Here is a 23,242-nt window from a genome sequence, read left to right as displayed (position 1 = left end):
CCCTGAAGACAGGTTTTGCTCATTCTATAATTAGAGCTCCATATGGCTCTGAAGCCTGTCATTCAGAATTCAATAAATAGCCACTGTTTTGATTGTTGAAATAAACACAAACACTAAACATTAAGTATAAACAATCTGGTTATTTTTTTAAAAGCAGTTACTTTATGTTACAGACACTCTTCTAAAACATATTCTTCTAAGCATACCAGCTCGTAATGGTCGAGGAACACCACCAACAAAAATGGTTTTTCGTGGATCAAGAGGTTGAGAACCATCCATCACAAAGTCACTATCACTGAGATTCCAAGGTCGTATCTGTACCTGGAGGTTTCCAAAACAAAAATTTATCATTTCTAACACAGATTTGTTGACAAGAATTGTATTTTCAAAGTTATAAACATTTCATATTTAAATATTCACTCCCTAATTTGCAGTCTGAAGTTTTTTTAAAATGGTTATTTATTTGATATGCACATGAACTAATATCCAGGCTCCTCTGGAGAACTTGTGTTCAGGAATTCCACAAATGAGGCTTCCAAGGCAGCTTGAGTTAGTGGATAGAATGCAGTACTTGGAATCAGAAAGGCTTGACTGCTACCTTAGACACTTACTAATTGTATGACCTCAACCAAGTCCTTAAGCTATCTTAGCCTCAATTACTTTGTAAAATGAAGATCATAATTGCACTTACCTCTCACTGGGTTGTTGTGAGGATCAAAAGAGATAATAAACATAAAGTGCTTAGTAAATACTAACACTTGTAAAAATGCTAGCTCATATTATTGCTACCTATGTGACCTCCCAGCAAGTCAGTTAACCTCTCTCATCAGTAGAATGAAGGAACTGGACTAGATAGCCTCTGAGGTCCTATCCAACTATAGATCAAACATTCATTCATTCATCATTCATAAAATAACAGTCCAGGGACATGAAAGCTGGGGGTTATGTTATGATCCCCCCAACTCAGTAGAGGAAGTCACAGAATTTAATCACAGATGACAAAGTTTTAATGTGGCAACAAAGTGTTAAACTAACTGTAAAATTGTAGCCACATCCGGTAAGCCCTTTATGAGCTGTGAAGTTCCTTCTCTGATGGAATCAAAAGGAGTCACCTCATTGGAAGAGCAAAAATTGGACATGCCTTTACAAGGCTTTAAATATCTAAGTTCTGAATTGCAAGTAGAGGAGATCTGCCTGTAGAGGAGATCCTCTGCAAAGAGTGAGGGAGTGAGAAATTTTCTCTCTTCCTTGTCCCTTCTTCTCCCTTCCCCCATGGCCTTATAGCTAATTTGTTTGTTCAGCCAATCAAACTGTTCCCATCTCTGACTTAATCAGAGAAGTGTTTCTCTCTCTATCTCATAAAGGTAACAGCAGGTGTTAACACTTGTTTAATGCTCATTACCTTATCACTTGTGACATTCTGTGACTACTGTGAGTTAAAGGAATAGAAATCACAACCCCTTTCCCATATATATATATATATATATATATATATATATATATATATATATATATATATATATATATATATATATATATATATATATATATATATATATATATATATATATGGAACTTTTTAATCAAATGTGGGTTGGCATCCCCTGATAACTAACCACTGATCAATCAGTATATGCCCAGGAAATGAAAATTAATTTCAATATTTATCTAAGCAAAAGCAGCAGCAATGTAAAACTGGTGCTATAAAGTTCAAAGTATATTTCCAAATCAAATATATAAATATCATTTTCATTATCTGCGTTTTGGTGATTACACTCACTTTCCTCAACAATAGAAAGGATATGCAAGAAGTGGTAACATAGGATATTTAAGACTACATGCAAATATCTACTAAGGTTTTCCCTTGCATATACCACGACAGGTCAAAGGAGACACAATGACCTCACAGGATATATAAAAGTTGGTTGGGAGAGTATTTCCAGCATGCATACCCAGTAAGATTATAGAAAACTCCAGACTTACTAGGGTCCAGAATAACCTTGAAAAGCAACATAATCAGTCGAGGAGGACTCCTAGCCCAAGCAATTACCAAACCAACCTCTAAAGGTTCCAAATCAATCCAGGGGGTATATAGAGCAATGGATTTAGAACAAGCCCTGGGTTCTAGTCCCTGCTACATGACTCACTGGTGGTATGACCAAGGGACAAACCAGTTAAGCCCGAAACATAGAAGGTGAGGAAAGAAAAATGAAGAGAAATTGCACAAGTGCAGAGAAGAAAGGTTCCTGGAGCCATTCAAAAGAAAGGGACATTCTGAAGTCACGGATGCTGCCTGTAAAAAGAACTTCTTAAAGAATGTACTGGGAAGCAGAGCCAGGAAAATAATCCACATGATGACTACAACAATGTAAATATAAAGGACAATAGCCACAAAACAACCAGACAATGAATGCTGTGAAATTATTTAAAAACAAAAATTTTGTACAAAGGAAGAAATAAGAGCAGAACACAGTCATATAATGTCCTATTTTTGATCACTGTTTTTGATAGGTTTTTATTGAATATTTTTCCCTTCCTCTCTTCTTTTTCGCCCTTGAATTCTTTGATAGATGCCTATCTAGGAGGAATACAAATGAAAATCTAGACAATGTAAAAATAAAACAGATCAATAAAATATATTTAAAATGGACCTATTATGATTTTTGGTTTGGATTCTATCTGAAAACACATCAATCATATAGGCCATATCAGACTGATTGAAATTTTTCAAAGTCTGCAGATATACAGCACAGAAAGCTTATATCTATTTGGAGCCAGATCCTATACTTTCGGTGAAATCTGACTTACTGGCTTATCCTTGATAGTGGGACTGGATACACAAAGGTAGAGTTTCCCATCTTCTTCAATACAAGCATCAATTAAAGCCTGAACAGAGCTTTCATCTTGGAATAGCAAAAATGCATATCCTGAGAAAGGGGAAAAAAGAGATGACTGGTAGCATTTTCTCAGGATTCAAATTTATAATACATTTTATCAATAAATCATATCTATATTATCAGTGCAAATGAGGATGGCATTTAATCTCTGTTTCCTCTTTCATAAAATGGGGATAATACTTGTACTACATTCCTTACAGAGCTGTTGTGAGGAAAATTCCTTGAAAAATCAATTCACACTGATTAAGGGATTAGGCTTGAACATGGAAATCCAAAAAGAAACTTCAAATAATATCTAAGACAAATTTTCTGACCAGAAATCTGGTAATACGATAGAATATACTAAGCTTCCTAATGAAATCCCCCTCTTCTCTCTTTCCCCCATGATGAAATAAAAATTATGTTCAGAATCTATGAGGAAACTTTTTAGGAGACATTTGTAAAAACAAGTCTAATCAGGAATGTACAATTAGGAGTCAACAAGTATGGTGTGGTGGAAAGAGCAATAAATTTAAATCTAGAAGATCTGGGTTCTAGTCATTTGTTCACTGGTATCACCTTGGGCAAATCACAATCTCTTTGAATCTCACAATCTCTTTGAATCTCAGAGTTCTCATTTATAAAATGGGACTAATAATATTTGAACTATATACCTCACAGAGTTACTGTGAAGAAAACCCTTTGTAATTCTTATGGCAATATAGAAATACAAATTATTAAAAGTGTAGCATTTTATTATAATACTAATAGTTAAACAATTATTTTAAAAACTAAAAAATATACAATATTTCAAAACTTGAAAAATACCTTTAGGAGGAAAGTAGGATTTGCTTTCTGCTTTATGAGGCCAGTCCACAATCAAAGGGCCAAAACGACGAAAACTGGCTGTGATTTCATCTGATCAAAAGCAAAACAAAGAAAGTGAGAAATTTTAAACCTCTTTCAAATAATTTTTGACACATATTTTGGGTGGCATATGTTTATGACATGTTATCCATTTGAAGAGCCAGCTAGTTCATGGAAGAACTTTCATGATAAGTCCAGAAAGAACAGGCAGATATGTAGAAGCAAGAGAACAAAGAGAATTCATGGGTGGGGAGAGGGGAGGAGGGTGCCCAGAATATGAAGAATCTATTCAAAATATAAAGCTTGTGGTTTTATCCCTTTCAAAAATAAATAAAATAAATTTTTGCTCACTGGCTTTCAGAACATTATCTACAGTATACAATATGTCTCCATTCTATTTTAAGTGATTCTTCCATTTGTCACATATTGATACTGAGCTACCAATACACTGGGAAATAAGGCAAAGGGCAAAATAATATCACAACACTTATTTGTGCTTAATTCAAACTGCCACTCTTGTTCACATTATCCAAGCTTGACCCTTAGACAAATTACCTACCGATGTTCTACATGAGTACAGAACATACACAAGCTTAAAGAAAACATTCTCTCTCCAACTCTAAAATTTTACTAAAATTATGAAGTGAACTTTGAAGATTTCTACTTTTTAAGATATAGTAATTGTTCCATTTCCATCTTAATTTAGAAAATCAAACCCAAATAATACAAGACACAGGTATGACTATGGTACTCCCATCTTCAAAAACCTTCAGTAGCTACACACTATTTATAGAATAAAATACAAGGCTTCCCACAATTTGGCTCCAACCTTCCCTTCTGATCTTATTTCACTCTGCTGCCCTCAGTGTTTTATATTCTAACCACTCTGTATTATTAGCCCTTCCTTGATTTTCTGCTAGATAGTAGATGTATACGTTTGCACAGGTTACCATTCCCGGAATGCCTTCTTTCAACACAGAAGGTGTCTAGTTCGAGAACTAGATTTACGATCCTATCATCTGTTTATTGAAGTCCCCTTCTTTCAAGGCTTTGTGCCATTCTTCCCTATGAAGTCTTCCTGCATTCTCTCAGCTGAAAGTGACAGCTTCTTCCTCCCATTTCACAGAGTAGGTACTTAACATTTGTTGACTAATTTTGACCCATAATCATATTCTAGGCTTATATTAGTTATTTGTGCATGCTTTATGCCCCTATTAAACTGTAAACCACTTCAAGACAACAATTGTCATTTTTCACGTTCCCTATGTCTACACGGTGTCTTTGTTGCATAAAGTTGGCATGTAATAGAGTTTTGTTAAATTAAACGGAATCATGAAAGAAATATGACATTCCATTGTGTGATATATGATTAAGAGTTTGGAATAGGAGCCTCTAAGATCTCTTCCAAATCTAAAGGCTCTGTGATTCTTAGAATTATGGTATAATAATAAATGACTACCTTTGTTCCCAGCCATCTTCTTACCATACTGTCAGAATTCCTGCCATCTTCTTCATCTTCCCCCAAGTATAACTTCGGATTCCACTTATAAGTCTGTGGTGAGTTTTAGTCTTATCTTGCCTGAGACCAGGCCTGCATGCCATTTCTGGACCATATGGGTGCCCCTACCTTTTTCAGTTCTTATGTTGTTTCCCTTCATTTGAATGTAAACTCTTTTAGGCAAAAACTATTTTGCTTTCTTATAATTATATTCCCAGTCCTCAGCACTGTACTTAGTACATTGTAAGTGCTTAACTGATGCTTTAAGATTTTATAAGTCTAACCTAAATCTGGAAGATCTCTCATTTCAAAATTTATTAATTATTCTATTTCTATTTGAAAATTTGAAAACCAAACCAGGATAATAATATAAACTCATCTGACTATGACATTTCCATGCTCAAAAATCTTCAGCAGCTCTACTTTTCCCTCTTTAGATTTAGATTTTTAGCCAAACAGTACCATCTACTGTGTACCTCTTCTCTGTACAGGTAGGTCACTGTACTAGATTAGCAGTAGAAAAAGATATAAGGCAATCAAATTCAAGGAGCTAACAAGATCATTAGGGGAAAAGGAGATGTATATAAGAAGATAGCAGTACTAGAGAAGAAATCTGAAATGCCAAATAAGTGGTCCAAGTTCAAGGATGGAAAGGGACCCCTGTAGCTTGAATTGTCAGGGGAAACTTTAGGAATAGGTGAGACTTATGCTAGGCTGTCATGGAATGATAGAATTTAAGAAGAGAAGGGAGATTATGGTCAGAGGGGAAAGGTATAAGAAAAATCACAAGGTAAGAATGCCTAAGAATGCAGTCAGGCCAATCTGACTGCAGCCGAGGGTTCACTTAAAATAAAGTAAGGAAAATAAGGCTGAAAAGGTAGATTGGGTTTATACTTTGTCCACCTGTATTCCCATCTCCTCTAGAGATATGAACTTAGGGACATCTTTTCTCTCAGTGACAATGGCTAAGTTCCCTACAGTGGTTCTTTAGTTTTGTTGGATTTGAGGTAGGCAATACACTGTAACACTCTGAAAAATGGCAAAAGGAAGAAAGAGAGAAGGCAAAAATTTCATGACTAGAAATGAAGTACAAAGAGAGACAGACATTGCTGGAGTTGGTATGAAATTGCTGAAACCTTGAAAAATGTTATCTACTAGGTTTTACTCTTTCCATTAGAACAATGTCCCATTTTAGCTGGTATTCAACATCCTGCTCCCAAGCAGTATCTATATTAACCACATGGTACGGTGCACCCTGATCAAAATGATAATGGAAAGACATAGGCCTGGTTTTAGGGCTGAATACTCAACATTCTTCTATGATCCAAGAAACACAAAAAGATTAAACTAAGAGTCTACAGGTAGGCAAAGCCTAAGGATCACATGGAGCAGCAAAATATAGTTCAGTCAGATCCTTTTCTAGTTACCACTGATAGCTCCCTCGTACTCATCCACGTTAGCCTCATCATTTCTACGTTCCTTTCTCATTCTACCCTCCCCTTCCACTCTGCCTTCTGCAAGACGTATTCTATTGTTAACAAACTGCCCTTCACCTTGTACTTCTTCCTCTCCAGTTTCTTCCATTTCTCCTTGCATCCATGAAAACCTGCTCCCACCCTAGCAGACTATATCCTTAGCACCACCCTCCAGTACTAGATATATCTTCTCATTCTAACATACTGGACCAGGAGGAAAAGGCAGGCTTTTTAGTCCTCATTCATACTTGCTGACTCTTTTCTTACTACCATCACTCAACAGACCTCCTTTTTAGTTTGCCTGATTCACATATATATCACCCTACATAGATACTGGTGGCTCATACCTACCAGTCTCTGTGTAGTCTCTCTTCTCTATAGAGAGAGAAAAAAATACAGCAGTTGCTTCACAGAAGCTGGCTCTTTCTCTCAACCCAAAGTCTTGACCTTATATTTAAGACTTTAAATTGACATGCTGATGTTCAAATAGCTTTGCTTCCTGGTTCTCTTAACTTCTTTAAGCTCCCATGATAGATATGCATAACTTCACTCCACCTTAGCTACACAAAGAGATGTTTATACACTAGACCTCATGGTTCTAAGTGCTCTGTCTCCACAATCTTTAACTCTGAAATTCGTCTGTCCAGTCTTCTATCATCCCATTTTTCCCTATGCTTCATTCATACTTCAATGTCCAATCGCTCCATTCCATACTCTACTCTGTTTTCCAAAGCTGTCACTTCTATTATGGCCTCACTTTCCTCCAAGCATCCTGCTCCTCTAATTAACTAGTTAAACCATCCTCTTCCTGGCTTCCCTAACTTCCTTCAAGTCCCAACTAAAATCTCACCTGTTATAAGAAGCCTTTCCCAATCTCTCTTAAAGTTAGTGCTATTTAGAGGCAGCTAGGTGGCACAGTGGATAGAGTGCTGGGCTTAGAATAAAGACCTGAGTTCAAATATGGCCTCAGACATTCACTAGCTGTGTGACTCTAAGCAAGTCACTTAACCTGTTTGTCTCAGTTTCCTCAACTTTTAATGAGGATAAAAGCATCTACCTTGCAGACCTGTTGTAAGGATCAAATAAGATACTTGTAAAAACCCTTAGTATAGCGCCTGACATGTAGTAGGCACTATATAAAATGTTTATTCCCTTTCTCTATATTGATTACTTTCTATTTATCTTGTACATAGCTTGTTCGTACCTAATTACTTGCATGTTGCTTCCTGAATTAGACTGTGAGCTCCTTTAGGGCAGGAACTGTCTTTTGCTTTCCTTTGTATTCCTAGAAAGTAGCACAGTGCCCACACAGTAGTCACTTAATAAATGTTATTGATTATTTTTAAAAGCACTATATGTAAATGCTATCTATTACATTCCATTTGGAAAGGCACATACACATCTACCTATAGTGAAGTAGGTCAAAAATAATTAAAACAGCTGCAATTTTTTTCTGCACTAATTTAATATTAAAAAAAAAAAACAATTATAGGTACTAATTCGGGCAGACCTATGCTACTGACCACCATTTCTAAACATACCTTCATCAATGTCAGGAGGCAATCCACCCACAAAAACCTTGCGGGAATATCGTTCCACTCTTTCCCCATTTTGATGAGTGAAGCAGTGAGGTGACCCTAAGCCACTATGTAGGGGCTGATCCCCACGTCCATCATCCAAAAACCCATCTTCCATTGGAAACAGTGAAGATTGGCCTGGAAGAGAGAATATGAAAGATGCTAACAGAAAATGTATCCAGGGCCCCACATATAAACCATATGAAAAGTCCTAATTTGATAAAACTACTGTTTTCATACTCGTTGAATAGAAAATAAAATTACTTAGATGTTTTAAATTTTTATCACCTTGCGTTCCTAATTCTTTGTGAAAGGAAATGCACAGTTATACAGAAGGCTACTCAAGTATTCCACTGGAATCCAGAAACTCCAGCTGGGTTAAAGTAAAGTAAGAAGGGCACCTTTTTTGTGAGTGGCTGGCACTAGATGGCTACTATTTTGCCAAAACTCCACAGATACTGCCAACACAGATGTGCCTCTGGAGTCCATTACTGGACAATTGGAACCTTGAACAAATGAAGTTTTTCAGAGACCCAAGATCACATTAAAAAAAAAAAAAACACTTTCAACACAAAATTGTGTTTAAAATGAACAGCAAGGCAATTGTTTGGGTAAGTGAACACTTCACTTAATTTACCTTAATGGGCTATAAGCAGAACATTTTGAGGAAGAGTTGCTATGTAACTTTACTGTGCCTGGTCTCACCAAATTAAGATTCTCTAGACAGCACTAAAGGAAAGGCTTTTCAGCTGAATTGTTTATCTTTTCTTAGTAGGAAATTTAATTCTAAAATGTGAACATTAAATTTATTATCTGAGAATTATATCATTTGGAAGATGTATGTGAAATTGGCCAAAGCAATGCCTAACATCTGTAATAGCCACTTGAAAGCCAAACAAAACATTTAAACCACAAATAAAAATACCAAAGTAGAAAAAGCAAGATATATTACAAATAACTACAGTCAAGTTTTGTTTTTGTCACTAGTAACCTGAAGTTTACGGTGAGGGGTTATGTAATAAGCTTATTAATGGACTAAATTCCTAGGAGTACTGTCACAAACATGTTCTCTGTTGAAACACCTCAATATCCTTTTGCTACCAATGTTTTCCTTTTAATTTTCTCTATCTAAATTTATATTGTAACAATCTATCCCATAACATCTACTCTCTAGAGATATTTATATGTCAAATAACCACAACTTACTTTTTAGTTATCTTCAGTATCTTTTGATTTTTTATATGTTAACACAACTAAATAATTATTTAATGCTATATTACAATTGTCAAATTAGGGATAAGAAATGATATCAGAGTCACTGATTAAATCCTTTTAGGAAAAAAAATTTTCTCCACTTACTGATATTTCAAGATATTTTTATAGTGTTTACATATTCAAGTCTGAGATCTACTCCATAGGATGAGAATCATTTGTTCAGCTCTTAGTTTGGAAACCAGGAGTTAGGAGAGTTTGAAAGATTATTTTAAAAAATAGCTAGCTGGGCTAGTGGTATACACCTGTAGTCCCAGCTACCAGACAGGCTGAGGATAGTGGATCACTGGAGCTCAAAAATTTTGAGCTGCAGTGAGTTAAAGTTGATTGGGGCATCCCCAGCCTTCTGGCAGGCTCACCAAGTTGCCTAAGTAAGAAAAGGTATTAGATCAGAAATGGATCAAAGTTCCCATGCCAATCAGTAGTGGGAGCAGGTCCATGAGTACTAGCTATACTTCTAGCCTGGGCCAGATAGGGTGACTCAGTCTCAAAAGACAAACAAACAAATAAAGAAAAACAAGACACACACACACACACACACACACAGAGCAAGTTATGAAATTGCATATTGAATCAAATATAAAAGTAGTATAGAAACCCTTTTTTCCGTATCTCAGGTATTATGTGACAAGGATGACATTTAACATATATTATACAGAGTAGGTTATAGATACTTTGCACATGAACATATGCATAGGGGTGGAGGGAGAGACAGGATTCGATCTTAGTAATTCATAGTATGGCCAGTGGCTCTGCCTCAAAAGCCTATTGTTAAATTTCCAAGGTCAGCATTTATACTTTGGAAATGAACAAACGCACTACAAATCAGGGCTTGAATTGTTTTTGTTGATTTCTAGATGTAAGAAAATAGTGGAAAAATTAATAAAGCAGATTAAATTTAAATGCTATACATACATATACATATATATTTTGAAAATCTGATAGTTTAACATTTACCAGCATTTCTGACAGTAAGCTAAGATTTGTTGAAATATCCCAATGTTCTTTTGGGATTTCAGTACAGTTTTTCAAAAAACTAATCACTATGTTCTTTTAGAAAAAGTATCACTGAACATAATAAATTTATCTGTGAAAGTAAGTTTAACTTTGTGGAGTTAAAAACTTACTATTAAGGGTAAAGTTTCTTTTAATTGCTTTTGAAAAGAAAGTAGAAATAAATTATTAAATATAAGGATCATGAATTGGTTATTTTTAAAATCAACACCTATTTTATGCAGTTAATTTAATTTGCTAAAATGGTTTTGTCTCATATATTACTAAAATATACAAACTAAGCTTGGATTAAAGTAAGGTTGCCTCATTTTTATAAAGTTACTAGGGACTAAACAAATTTAGTGATTTGTCATGATACACATTACACATTAGAAAGTTAAAAATAGTAATGTTACCTCGCCTTCGCCCATATGTCCTTGCTGCATGTCAAATGAGAAAAAAAAAACAACCTTTCAAACATTGTTATAAGTATCAAGTGTATTTTCATCTCATGACTTATGAAATTGCCATGATATGTTTGATCTCATTCCTTGGCTGAAACATCTCAAAATAATTTTGAACATAGCAAATCTAGGCATTAGTCTTTTTAAAAAAACATTTTTGAAAAAGAAGATGCCATTCCTCCAATCCCATACCCCCACATACTCTAACGTTTCAAAAAAAAAAAAAAAAAGACAGTATATCCTCATTAGCATCTGTGCTATGATAATCAGATGTCCAAGTCAGAAATAAATGTGTACTTAATACTGCTCTTACTTTCCAATTTTTCTCATAGCTAGTTTCCTGGTTACCAGCAATTTAGTGACGTTGCAGTACTTTATTCATATTTTCTGTCATGCAATACACTTAGCAATTTCCATATATAACTAGCTCAATGACTAAAGGAAAGACAACACCGATAACTCCAGTATTCAAACCATGCCCAAACAATATTGTTTTTGCAGAATTTAGAAATCTTATACCTCATCAAACCTACAACCACAAATGGATAGTAGCAAAGTTCGTACTTTTGGGGTTTTATCTCAAAAAGGCCTGTAGCTAAGAAAACAAGGTAGCCAAAAGTAAATAAGCAGTTCCTCAATACTCAAATTGAGTACTCTACAACATACCTAACAAGGGGCCATTTATCCTTTTCGTAAAGACCTTGAAAAAGATGGAGGTGAGAAGAATGACCTCTCCAGGCTGCCCATTCCCAACTGGATAGCTTGATTTAGGAGGGAAATTGCTATCTCTGTGATATCTTATCCTGAACACTGAACAGCACTGGCAAATATTCCTCCAATTGAATCTGTCCCCAATAACCACCATGAAACTGCCTGCCAAGTTTACCAGCAAAGTTCACGAGGCAGCTTTTACCATTGGTAGTGGCAGTGCCTTAATTCATTTGAGCAACATGGGAAGTCTGGGAATGTAGCAGTGTTACTGAAGAATGTTTAGTAACTACATTCTCAGACTTTGACTATGTCCATATAAGCAATGGACAGGCATTTGCTTCCAGTTATCCAGCAAATAATATCAAATAAGAAGATACATTAAATCATACTAGAAAGGCACCAACTTAGCTAAAGATTAAAAAAAATTACTTGTGATAAAATACATTTTCTTCCATGGATAGTGCTAGTTCATGCCAATCAGGAAAAGTACTATCAACAAATAAATAAAAGAGACAAATAAAGAGATAAATAGAAGGATAAATGACTGAATGAATGAACTGAAAAAGTTAAAACAAAGTGAGACCTACTGGTCAATTTTTAAGTCTGAAAATAGCCAAATTTACGGGGAAAATAATTTTCTTTATTCCTTCCCTTTCTGGGGGGTGAGGGAGTAGGTAAATATGTGTTAAAAAGATTCATAACTCAAAGTATAAGATAATCCACTCATATTCCTGTTTTAAACACCAGAGAGTTTAAAGCCAAATCAATACTACAAAGTTCTTGGATTCATTAATTCTAGGTACTTAATCAAATGTTTAAGGGCTATGGAAGCAAACAGAAAATCTGAATATAAATAAACTTTTCTAAACTAAGTTTTATTATTAAAAATCTTTCCAATTTTCAGTTATTTCAAAGATAAATACAGCCCCAGGAACAGCAGTTCTGTACAGAACAAAGATGAAAGAAATTTCAAACTTCTGAACTCCATAAAACAAAAACAATTGGTAAAACTACACAAAAATCTAGTGGTTAAAACTTTTAATTAAATGCTGCCACTTTATCATGTATCAGAGTATTCAGCATTGCCCCCATTTTGCCTATTTCAATTTATACTTGAACCCAAAAAGTTAAGACAGTATGCTTGAAATATCTGGCAATAAATTGTTTTCAAAAACAATCATCCATTCCAAACTCATAACTGTCAAGTGTTTCTTGCTCTCTAACAGAAAATACTACATATCTAGCAAACAAAAAGACTGCTTGCATACTTGTATCCTCCTGAATACCTAGTATTTGCATTGAGGAACTCTTTTTTTGGAGAGGTGGGGGAACATTCTAGTTAAATATCAGTTGAAAAATGCTACTCAAGAAAAGTAACTACTAAAAGAAGAAAAAAAATCACTATCTTCTCAGTCATACATAAAAATCCTACAAACTCCATCAATTAGAACTGAAGTGATCCCTTCTGAGTAATAGGACTTTCTCCCATTAACCATAAATTTATTTTTGATTTTAAAACTACTCAACAATTTAATTTTGAAGACAAATTTAATTTTGGCAAAAATTATGCCTGAAACTTAATATAAATGAAATATGGTTAAAAATTATTGATAAGCAGATAATCACAAAATGGATACTGAAAAACTGTCAAATTAAGACATTATATTACTTTGTAGTCAGTCAGCAAACATTTATTTGATATTTACTCTGCTGCAAACAACTTTCTACAAGATAAAATGGAAATAATCAACTGAGGGAAGGCAGTAGAATTAAGGGGGATCAGAAAAGGCTTCTTGTAGAATTTTGGATTTTGGCTGGGACTTGAATAAGGAGGGGAAAGAAGAGGAGGGTGAGTATTCCAGGCACCGCAGACAGCCAGAGAAAATGCCTGCAGGTGGGAGATGGAATGTCTTGTTTGCAGAACAGCAAGAAGGCCAGTGTCACTGGTGTAAAGGTAGGAGGGTGTGTGTGTATGCGTGTGTGTGTGTGTCTGTGTCTGTGTGTGTGTGTCTGTGTGTGTGTCCCCATGACAAGCAAAACTCATTTTGATACCTAAGTGGAACACAGGGAGTACGAAGTGAGTAATGAGCATATTGAGGCTATTTTTACAATAACTATACCTTACCTCAGCTCATTCTCCACCTCCCATCCCCCCAAGTAATGTACACAGGGCTACATATTATAGTGCAAAGGCTTCATACATTTGAAGACTAGAAAGACCTTTTATTAACATATTTCAAAGAACAGGCTAGGTACCCAAGACACAGTACGCAAGGAATATAGCAACCTCCTGTTTGATAAACCCAAGGACCCCAGCTTCTGGGATAAGAACTCACTGTTCGACAAAAATTGCTGGGGAAACTGGATAACAGTGTGGCGGAAACTAGGCATAGACCCATGCCTGACACTGTACACAAGAATAAAGTTCAAATGGGTACACGATCTAGGTATAAAGATTGATACCATAGATAAACTGGAGGAGCAAGGAATAGTGTATTTATCAGATTTATGGAGAAGGGAAGAATTTTTGACTAAAGAAGAGATAGAAAGCATTATGAAGTGCAATATGGATAATTTCCATTACATTAAGCTGAAAAGTTTTTGCACAACCAAACCCAATGTAACCAAAATTCGAAAGGATATAGTATATTGGGAAAGAATTTTTACAGCTAATCTTGGGGATAAAGGCCTCATTTCTAGAATATATAGAGAACTGAGTCAAATATACAACAATATAAGTCATTCCCCAATTGATAAATGCTCAAAGGATATGAACAGGCAATTTTCAGAGGAAGAAATTAAAGATATCTATAATCATATGAAAAAATGCTCTAAATCACTTTTGATTAGAGAGATGCAAATCAAAACAACTCTGAGATACCACATCACACTATCAGATTGGCAAACATGACAGAACAGGAAAATGATAAATGTTGGAGAGGATGTGGGAGAGTTGGAACACTAATTCATTGTTGGTGGAGCTATGAGCTCATCTAACCATTCTGGAGAGCAATTTGGAACTATGCCCAAAGGGCTACAAAAATGTGCATACCCTTTGACCCAGCAATAATGCTTCTAGGACTGTATCCCTAAGAAATCATAAAAATGGGAAAGGGTCCCACATGTACAAAAATATTTATACCAGCACTCTTTGTAGTTGCCAAAAACTGGAAATCAAGGGGATGTCCATCAATTGGGGAATGGCTGAATAAATTACGGTATATGAATGTAATGGAGTACTATTGCACCATAAGAAATGATGAACAAGAAGACTTCAGAGAGACCTGGAAAGACTTATATGATGTGATGCTGAGTGAAAGGAGCAGAACCAGGAGAACTTTGTGCACAGCAACGACCACAGTGTGCGAGAGTTTTTTCTGGTAGACTTGGATCTTCACAGCAATGCAAAGACATAAAAAAAAAAAATTCCCAATGGTCTTCTAAGGCAAAATGCCTTCCACATTCAGAGAAAGAACAATGGAATTCAATCACAGAATGTAGCAGATCATTTTGTGTGTGTGTGTGCGTGTGTGTGTGTGTTACGTTTTGGTTTGTTATATGATTTTTCCCATTTATTTTAGTTCTTCTACACAGCATGACTATAGTGAAAATGTATTCAATAGGAATGTATGTGTAGATCCTATCTAGAATTGTATGTCGTCTTGGGAAGCGGGGGGGGGGGGGGGGGGCGCAAGTAGGGGGAAAAAAATCTAAGTTCTATGGTAGTGATTGTAGAACATTAAAAATAAATAAAATGAATATATATATATATATATAAAATATTTCAAAGAAATGATTCCTTAAAGGGGATTAAAAACATTAGTCTGGTCAAATAAATATAATCATAGATTTGGAATTGGGGGTTGAGACTGATCACTTGGTACTCCTTCATTTTATAAACGAATGAGCTGAAGTACAGAAAAATGAAGAGATTTACCTAAAGTCACACTGTTGGAAAAGGGCAGAGAAGACATGGATACCTAGTTCTGCCTTCAAATTCAATGCTTTTTCCATTATACCACACTATCTTAGGAAGAGAAAGTGACTAACCAGAAAGTCAGAGAGGCCAATGAGCCTATACAGTATGTTTAAAATTTTAGATTTCTACATCTATGGGCTTAGTTTCAAATGAAATGTAGATGCATTTGTTTACTGCTATGATGTTCCATACGCAAATCATACCAATCGAAATGCCATCTCGAATGTAAGATAAAAAATAATTAGTAAAGCTCTACTTGTTTGAGTGGTTAGGGAATAAAATTTGGAGTAAAAATTATCATTATATATATTATATCCTGTCCATTCTATGTCCTATAATTATGTTGCAAGATCCTTGAGGGTAAAAGATCATAATCAGTCCTTAAATTTAACTCAAGAGCTGGGGTTCTTAACCTGGGTTTTGTCAACTTGGTTTAAAAAAGGTATTCTGAAAACTAAATTTTAATATAATAGATTTCCTTTGTAATCCTATGTATTTCATCATATACATTTAAAACATAATTCTGAGAAGGGCTTCACAGGTTTCACCAAATTGCCAAATGGGTCCATGACACAAAAGAAGGTTAAGAATCTCTGCTCTAGAACAAAGAACCATGCTACATATATACACGCGCACACATATGTACATATATATGACTTTTCCCAATATGCATTTAATCCTCTTATTGCAGATACAACCAAACAATTTCATCTACTGAAATACTGTTTTATACTTAATCTTAAAGTAACCTCATAAATTTTCCCACAGGAGCAAATATATGTTTATTTAATGCTTCAAAATGCTCTGAATACTAAGAGGCAAAGAAATACATGTGTATATGTATATATGTATGTGTGTGTATGTATGTATACACACACAGAATGCCTTAACATTTCATTAATACTTTTGATTTTATAAGTTTTGGAATAATAGTTAATTTTGTAGAGGAAACTTGGTAGAACAACTAAAAGAGAAAACAGCAGAACAACAAAATACCACCCCCACAGACAAATAAGAACAATTCTTTTGCATGGAGGCAGAAAAAAATCTCATAGCTCTCTGAGGCAATATTCCATAAAATATACTAGACAAAAGAAAATAAACATTCCTTGGTCCTTTTGGTGTTACCTAGGACTTCAAAAAGTATTCCTGACTTCAAAAAGTGGTTAACAAAAAGCATTATGTCATTTCTCTCTTGATGCAAAATAAGACTACAGATTCCATGGTGAGGTCCAAACCAGAACAACTCAAGTTAGCTTTTCATATGTTATAGAATCAGAATTGGAAGAAGTCTTAAGTGAGCTTAGTTCAACCTGTATCTCTGAAGCTTGAGAGCTAGAAATACTTTATATGAGTCTGGTTGCTTAGGTTCTTGAAATCCTTTTCTTTTAAGGCCTGAAGGTGCCACCTACTCTATGATACATCCAGCTGATACCTTCCTTTTTCAAATTTAACTGGGGGAAGCTTTATTCTCTCCTTTGACAGAATCACATTCTCCCTTCTACCCTACTTATTCATGTAAATTTAATATGCTTCCCCTTCATTCAACTATGAGGTTCTTGAGAACTGAGACTATCAGTTTTCATCTTTGCAGCTCCAGTAACAAGCAAAGTACTTTTAAACACAGAACATATTTAGCAAACATTTGATGACTTTAAATGTATACATAATCACTTTCAAAATTCTAAGTCTCACACAGCTGATTGCACTTCCATAACTTTTCAAGTTTTTTCCATCTACTTTTCTCCATCTATACCCTACAGATACTAATCACCCTCTCAAAGAATTACAAATAGACATTCGAAAATATCTGGAAAATTTCAAATTCTTATATTGCTAAAACAAAGGAAAAAACCCAACACAGTGAATCACAGTCAGCTTGTTTTTCAAGTTTTCTTTTTTTTCCCCAAAGCAACATTGAAATAAGTGAAATGATATCAATATATAGCGTAATACACTCAACACTGCTTTTAGAGGTTTCCAGAGGTACATGATGGTGATTTGTTTGGAAGCTAATGATTTTAGTACATGATAAAAAAAAGCATTTTGAATACTTTGATAACAGCTATCTTTTTTATCTGTTTATATTTAAATGGAGAACACAACATAAATTGTTGAAGGCCAAATCATAATGCAAGAAAAACAAACTGAATTATGTAATCAGACTCTCAGAGGCTATCTAGCCTGATCCATGTACGGACAAGAACAACTGGCCATTCAGCCTTTCTCTGAAGACTTTTAGTGAAGGAGAATCCAGAGGTAACCCATGGCACTACTGAATAGTTAACTATTAGGAAGTGTTTCTTTTTATTATATTAAGACCTAATCTGCTTCTTGACAACTTAATATCCACTGCTCTTAGTTTTTGCCCTCTGCCAAGCAGAACAAAATCTAATAAGTATTTCACATAACAATCTTTCAATTACTTGAGGCCAACCCAATTTCTCTTTTCTAGGCTAAACATTAATCAAGATGCATTTATTTAATGCGTGCTCTGTGCCAGACAATAGCTACGTTCCTACTCTCAAGAAGCTGAATATCCCCAATTCTTTCAACTGATCCTCTAATAGTCCCACCCTGAGCCCATTCAACATCTTGACTACCCCCTTTTAGACGCTCTTCAACACTTTCAAATGTTAACTCTACCTCAAAATTATTACATGCTAAGAATTCCATTATTTTCATTAAACAAATGAAGTGAGCTTAAATCAAAGCTTAAAAGCTTTGGACTATAAGGAAAAATTGGGAGAACAATGGCTATAAATTAGAAGGTAGCCTTGGAGTCAATTTCTCTAAAAGATCTTAAAAACAGAACAGATTCTTCTGCTTTCCTAAAATCTCTCTGATGACTTCACATAACTTTTGTCTTGATTGCCAGTGAACAACATAAACTATAGCATTCACCTGCTCATCTCCTTCCCTAATTCAAAACTCTAAGCATCTTGACACCTTTGGTTCGTTTAAGATTCTGACTCACATAATGGTAATTTTAGGTTTCTTCGGTGTCTGTGCAGTCTCTACTTATCTAAGTCCTTTATAACTCCTGTAAAATCTTTCCAAAGGAAATGAAAAGAAATCCCTTCTCTTAAAGTAGAATCTATTGTTGCATTCAAAGTATTATACTGTTATACATTAAACTATGTTCAATATTGTTCAGGCAAACCTCCTGAAACATTAAATGGTTTCATAAAAACATGTTAAGTGGAAAAACATAATTTGGCATAATAAATTTTATAGGAACAATGACAGATGGGTGACCAATCACTAGAGTGAGATTTTTCAATTTTATATTAAGGTTTATCTAACCATGTTCCTTCAGGTGATTCATCTAACACTCATTTTATAGATGTACCATAAAGGAACACTTGCAACACTTCCCTTAAAGGCTACCAGTCATACAATAGCTGATGGTTCAATGAATATAGGAATTGTGGCAGAGAGGGTAGTTAAGTGATTTGATAAAAATTACAGAAGTATTGAGTTAATATGAAATAACATTAGTGAGGACCACCTTACTACAGAATGCTCAAAAGCTCACAGAAGTTCTAAGAGGCACTGGTCACTTCTAGCTTTTGAGGCTCCTAGCTACATTTAAAAAAATAATGAAGATATATGAAAATGCACACGTAACTATAAAAACAAAGTAACTTTTTTATAGGGGAATAATTGAACAAGTGATTTTCTTTACTTCATCTAGCTTTTTGTACAGTATTGGTGTTGATTTTAAGATGAAACTGAAAATGAGGTGGTTGGACAATCTCTATGGTCCCTTCCAGCTCTAAAAACCATGAACTCCTATAAACCTACGGCCACGATCAACAGGCCTTTCACCATGATTGACTCTAGTCAATCTAGCCAGTCTGCTTAATTAGTCTGAAACTAATGTCATATAAGGAGGGGTAATTACCCCTGTAATCTAGAATAAAAATTTTAGGACAGCTCTATTAGAACTAGAAGTGATAAAGGATTTATTAAACATTTATTAAAGACCTATGTGACAGACTGTGCTAAATGTAATACAAATATCATTTCATTTGAAACAGTCAAGTGTTTCCAACATAAGACCAATAATCAGCTGGCTTTTCATTAAAAAAAAAAAAACCCACAAAACAGCCACTGTGAGAAATAATAAGAAAAACTAGCTTCCACTTATCTTAGTGCTTCTTAGTGTTCATTTACAGAAATACTTTATCTCATTTTAGTGCAAGTGTTTATTATCCTAATTTTTTACAGATGCTCAATCATTAAATATTTATTAAGGATCTACCATGTGTAAAGCACTCTGCTAGGAAGAAACTAGAATGAGGGAAGGGGAACTTTGGGGTTACATAACATGCGTGATAACAAACAGAAATTATAGTTACACTTCAGAGCCTGGATTCAACCTCATGTCTTCTAATTCAAAATCCAGTGCTCTTTCCACAATACAACTATTGTCTTACAGTAAGAGCTGACATTTAAATGGTACTTTATATAGATAGAAACTAGATCTGTGATTTCTTTCATTGGTTTTTGGAAACTTTCAGGAGACAAAATTCCTCTTACCAATGCAGGTGAACACTTTCTTTGCACCTTAGTCCTAGAGGACGGAATGGGTATGGTCTCAGACAAAATGAGACCTGGTAAAGACCTTAATTTAGAAAGGTCAAGGTCACCCACTGCATCCTGGGCCACTGCCAGTCATCTTGACCTTTGTCTTGCCACTGCATTTTGATAACTCTGGAAGAAAGGGTGAGGCTGATGACTTTGCATAGCTCTACAATTATTCAAATCCAATGCAGGAGTAAGTCAAGACATCACACTGGTGATAGCATTGGTCCTCTGAGAATGAAAGAGGAACAACAGTCTTAGAAAGTTGCCCAGAACTTTGAGTGATAAAGGCTAAAACACGCCAAGTATGAAGAAAAATGAAGGCTTATAATTTGACAATTAACACAAACAGAATAACTAGCTTCTAAAAACTAAGAATTGTTAGCAATCATATAAAGCCATATACGTGAAACCTAGAAATATTACAAGAATGATGAAACAATTGCTTCAATACTTCAGGAAAACTTTGATTTCATAAGAACAAACCTTCAAGTCATCATGAGTGGCTGTTGATGAGAAAACTGATTACTTGGTAGACAACCTTTCAGTGACTACCACCGAGTTTTTTAAGGGTTTACTTCAGTAGGCTAGACTAGAGACACAGGTCCATAGTGGAAGTTGTTCAGTTTGTAGGACCTGACTGAGCTTCCGTTCTGTTGGCATTGCCTTTGAGAAATCAGTCTACTTACCCCTTCTTAGAGAGTTAGCCCCAATAAGCTCCAGCGGCTCCCTATCACCTCCAAAATCAAATATAAAATCTTGTTTGGCTTTGAAAGCCCTTCATAAACTGGCCCCTTCCTATCTTTTCAGTCTTCTTAAACTTTATTCTTTCTACGTACTCTATGATCTAGTAGTGCTAGCCTCTTTTCTGTTCCTTGAATAAGAATCATTTCCTGAACTTCTATATTTTCACCAGATATCCTCTGAGTCTGAAATTTTCTCCCTCTTCATCTCTGTTTTCTGGATTCAAATTTCACTAAAATCCCACCTTCTTCAGAAAGTCTTTACTTATCCTCTTTAAAGCCTGTCCTCGGAGATGACCTCCAGTTTATCAGATATATATCGTCTGTTACATAGCTATTCACGTTATCTCCTCCATTACAATGTGAGCTCCTTAAAGGCAGGGAGTGTTTTGGCCTTTCTTAGTATGCCCAGGGCTTAATTCTGAGCCATCAGGTACATAGTAATCTTAAACACAGTTAGATGTATATATATTTTTTGGGGGGTGGGGGGGGATGGTGGGGGGGAGAGAGAAGAGACATCTCACTTTCTTGACATTTAATGCTCAGTGGGTTAAGAGATCATGAAATCTACATAAAATTTTAATAACAGCAATATTTATATGATGTTTTAAACTCCATAAAACTCTTTACATACATCGTTTTATTTGAGCCTCACAACAACCCTGTGAAGTACATAATATCCCTATTTTAGAGATAAGGAAACTGTGATCTTAAGTGATTTGACTTGATCAAGTCATCTAGCTACAACTGTGCAACAGAATAGAAATTCAGGTGTTCTAGACTTTTAAAATCTATAATCTAGCAATCTAGTAATCTATCCACTATACCACGCTGCTTCCCTAGTATTGTTTAGCAATAGCTAATTATTTTGCAGTGAGTCAACAATAAAATTTTCTATACACATTTCTCATTTTAGGCACTGTGGATTACAACTGTGTTTAATTATGAGACAAAATTTTAGGGTTTCAATCAAGGTGCCTTAAAAATTAACTAGTGTTACAATGAGGAAACTGAGGTTGAAATTCAAATTCAGCATTTACTTAACACTCATCTGTCCACAAAGCATTGAGGAACTGCCCCAAGGTCACACAGCAAATTAGTAGCAGAGCCAAATGTAGAATTCTTTAAACATGCAAATTCATTGTCACATTACCTTCTGTTTTTATTTCTAATAAAGAGAAAAATCATCTACAATTAACTAATGGAAACAGGACCTCATATTCCATATAGAAGAAGTAACAAAAAAGCTAGGACTAATATTTTAGATACCATCATTTACTAAACACCAATTTTAGGAACTTTACAAAGCAAATAATACAAACTATCGCAATCCTCCAAAAGCTTGCCATTTTAAACAAATGCAATACACTTAAGATGTAAACAAGGTTAGATATTTCAATTATTTTAAGTTGCCTTATCAGGAGCTCCCTATACCAGGGAAATCCCAGATATGGTCTCCTCTTCCCCGCAAAAGTCTTCTTTTACATTTGCATAAGCATAAGTTCATTGCAAGGAAAGGAGAATCAGAGAAGAGAACACAGCTATTGTATGGGAGCTAGATGGGGACAGCATTTAAATGTTAAAGGAAGAAAAAATTTGGTGAGCAAAGAAAGGTAATCCTGGTAAAGGAAACAGTCTGAGAGAAGGCTCAGAGAAAGATGCAGGTTGACTGCCAAACTGGACTCTATGGCCCCATGTCTTTGCTACCACTTTTTTCCTGTCTGGAATGTCCTTCCAACACCCAATATTTAACAACTAACATTTATACAGAGCTTTAAAGTTTGCAAAGTGCTTTACATATATTATTTCACTTCCCTGTTTAATTCCTACCCATACTTTAAGACCCAATTCAAATATAACTTACCCCATAAAGCCTAACTTTCAAAGGCACTTATAAAATATTGCACATTCATCTATGTATGGATTATCTGTAGGAGTTCCTATGAGTGCACAGACCATGTTTTATTTTAAAAATTGTATCTCCCCTAGCGTTTAGCACAGCGCTCTGCAACAAGCAAACAGTATTTATTAAATCAATAAAAGATTGCATAGTAGAAATATTGAGTATATTCAGCAGAGTAGTAGGCAATAAAGGAGCTAAGTTCTGACATTATGTACAATGGGAAGCCACTAGAGAATCTTAAGGACAGAGGCATGTATTAACTATAAAGGTTCATTTTGTTTTATTATGAAACAA

At 35.1% G+C, this 23,242-nt stretch overlaps 1 protein-coding gene across 5 annotated transcripts in view; it reads right to left on the bottom strand.

Moving 5' to 3' along the window:
- Positions 1-23,242, bottom strand: part of CPEB4 (cytoplasmic polyadenylation element binding protein 4) — an 80,659-nt gene that overhangs the window by 6,179 nt on the left and 51,238 nt on the right. For 2 of the 5 annotated variants that reach the window (XM_072630994.1, XM_072630993.1), the window contains exons 5-9: positions 10,975-10,998; positions 8,258-8,431; positions 3,705-3,794; positions 2,809-2,927; positions 207-321 (exon numbers count right to left, since the gene is read on the bottom strand). In XM_072630994.1, coding sequence (XP_072487095.1) covers positions 207-321; positions 2,809-2,927; positions 3,705-3,794; positions 8,258-8,431; positions 10,975-10,998 — 522 coding nt within the window. The remainder of the gene's footprint in view (positions 1-206; positions 322-2,808; positions 2,928-3,704; positions 3,795-8,257; positions 8,432-10,974; positions 10,999-23,242) is intronic. The other 3 variants (XM_072630995.1, XM_072630996.1, XM_072630997.1) reach the window with 2 other exon arrangements.

The sequence above is a fragment of the Notamacropus eugenii genome, chromosome 1 (genome assembly GCF_028372415.1).
Source record: "Notamacropus eugenii isolate mMacEug1 chromosome 1, mMacEug1.pri_v2, whole genome shotgun sequence".
NCBI classification, from domain to species: domain Eukaryota; kingdom Metazoa; phylum Chordata; class Mammalia; order Diprotodontia; family Macropodidae; genus Notamacropus; species Notamacropus eugenii.
Note: the sequence above shows the minus strand (reverse complement) of the source record. Positions and strands in the feature narration are given on the sequence as shown.